At 31.1% G+C, this 1,853-nt stretch overlaps 1 protein-coding gene across 1 annotated transcript; it reads right to left on the reverse strand.

The window, feature by feature from the left end:
• Positions 1 to 473: 473 nt before the first annotated feature.
• Positions 474 to 1,385, reverse strand: Tsp_10970b (conserved hypothetical protein; the record flags this gene model as incomplete). Its single annotated transcript, XM_003380945.1, has 2 exons — positions 474 to 516; positions 1,162 to 1,385. Coding segments are annotated over 2 exons (267 nt in total), but the record flags the coding sequence as incomplete, so codon positions are not given.
• Between the last annotated feature and the right edge of the window lie 468 nt (positions 1,386 to 1,853).

Here is a 1,853-nt window from a genome sequence, read left to right on the forward strand (position 1 = left end):
TTTATCTGTTACTCGTTTCGTAGTGTTCATTTTATCAATAATTGCTTTGTTCAACTTATAAATGTTCATTTCTTATTTGCTGCAATAATATTTGAATAGATTGTTCACTGAACTGAATTTGCATTCAAGGGTGCGGATGAACAAAATTAATGCAACAGTGAACTTTTCAGTTCATCATTCTGTAACTTTCACTCATTTCTTGAATTTCATGTTTATTCAAGTACAACTGCGCAAATGCTAGCTCCATTCTATAAATATTTAAAATGATTAATGTTCTGTTTTATTTGAAATTAAAATTCTTTTTTTTAAATAACTTTTTCAAACTGCAATTTTTCTTCCAAATGTCATATCGAATTTTATAGTGCTTTTTAAATAAAATCTCTACTGCACATGCAACAAGCTAAATGGTACTTTTAAATATTTGTCTTTTGTGGCAGTTAGGTGAATCTTTTCTACCATTTACTCAAAATGCGTTAACTAAATATTTGAGGTCCACTACCAAGAACGTTGCTTATACTTAAATTAAATTAAATTATTTTAATTTGGATTTTCTTCATTCAATCCATTCAAAATTTTAAATGTCAATCTGTGGTAGCTGTTTCATTTTACTTCTTTTACTGCTTTTTAGCGCAGTCTTGGTAAGTCTGAATATGACGTGAACAGAAAAATTTTCATTACAAATTAAGCAATAAACAAAGAAATTGCATTTGTATATATTAAATTAAAAATTTCTAAATTAAAACAAAAACACTGCATTTATGAAATCATTTCACTTTTATGATTTTTCGATTAACATTCATATTCACAGGAAACATTTTCAAATTCGTCCAGTAAAATCAACATAAATTTCTGCTTGATGTAACAATTGAAGCTAACGTAAGTCTGTACGCGTATTGAAGATTTTGTGGCAAAAGTTTATTTTTCACATTGTCAAAAACAAACCCCTTCGCTGTACAGTAGTAATTAATTTGAAGAACAATTCTAATGTGCATGACTCTCACAATAATTACTTCTCATAAGCATGGCACATTCATAACAATAATTTCAGGACAAATTTCACTTGTTGACCAAAAGAATAATTATTAAATGGAAATTTCAACATTATAGAGAAGAACAGTAACGTTGGACTGTGGAATACCAGTGGTACCAATGATAAAAAACTTTCCAACTGGTTCAAAAATTGTAGGAGGATGGGAAGTGAACCCGAACTCCGTACCATGGCAAGTACTTGTAGCAGCGGAGAGAGTGAACAGTGAATATCTATGCGGTGGAACGCTGATATCATTGGATACTGAAAACGAAAGCTCGCTAGTGCTCACTGCTGCCCATTGTGTTTTTGACCACAGGTAGGTCGTTTTATATTTTACAAATTGTTTCTTTTCCAACTTTTCACAATAAAATCAAAATTTCAATGTCAGAATCAAGGGGCACGGTTGAATTTCACGCATTTAATTTATAATCTCCATTATTAAATTTATTACATTTCAATTTGCATCTATTCACAGCGTTTGTTCATTTCAGCACCTTGAAAACAATTGAGGTAGAGAAAATACTTATCATTGTTGGAGCTCACGATATTGAAAAAAAAGAACCACGTCAAATTATGTACCGCGTGAGGAATATGGCAATTCATTATCTGTATAAAAATTCTTCAGTGCTTCATGATATCGCATTACTCAAATTAAGAGCACCAGTCCCTCATAATCGGTATAGCCTGCCAGTATGCATCCCAAAATTCACTGACATATTACCTATTGGAAATCGATGTTGGACCACTGGCTGGGGTAGAGATTATAGTAAGTTCAATAAAATGAATAACAGAAAGAATAATAGAAAAAGAATTTCACTGATTA

This window comes from Trichinella spiralis (genome assembly GCF_000181795.1).
Source record: "Trichinella spiralis strain ISS 195 chromosome Unknown Scfld2, whole genome shotgun sequence".
NCBI classification, from domain to species: Eukaryota; Metazoa; Nematoda; class Enoplea; order Trichinellida; family Trichinellidae; genus Trichinella; species Trichinella spiralis.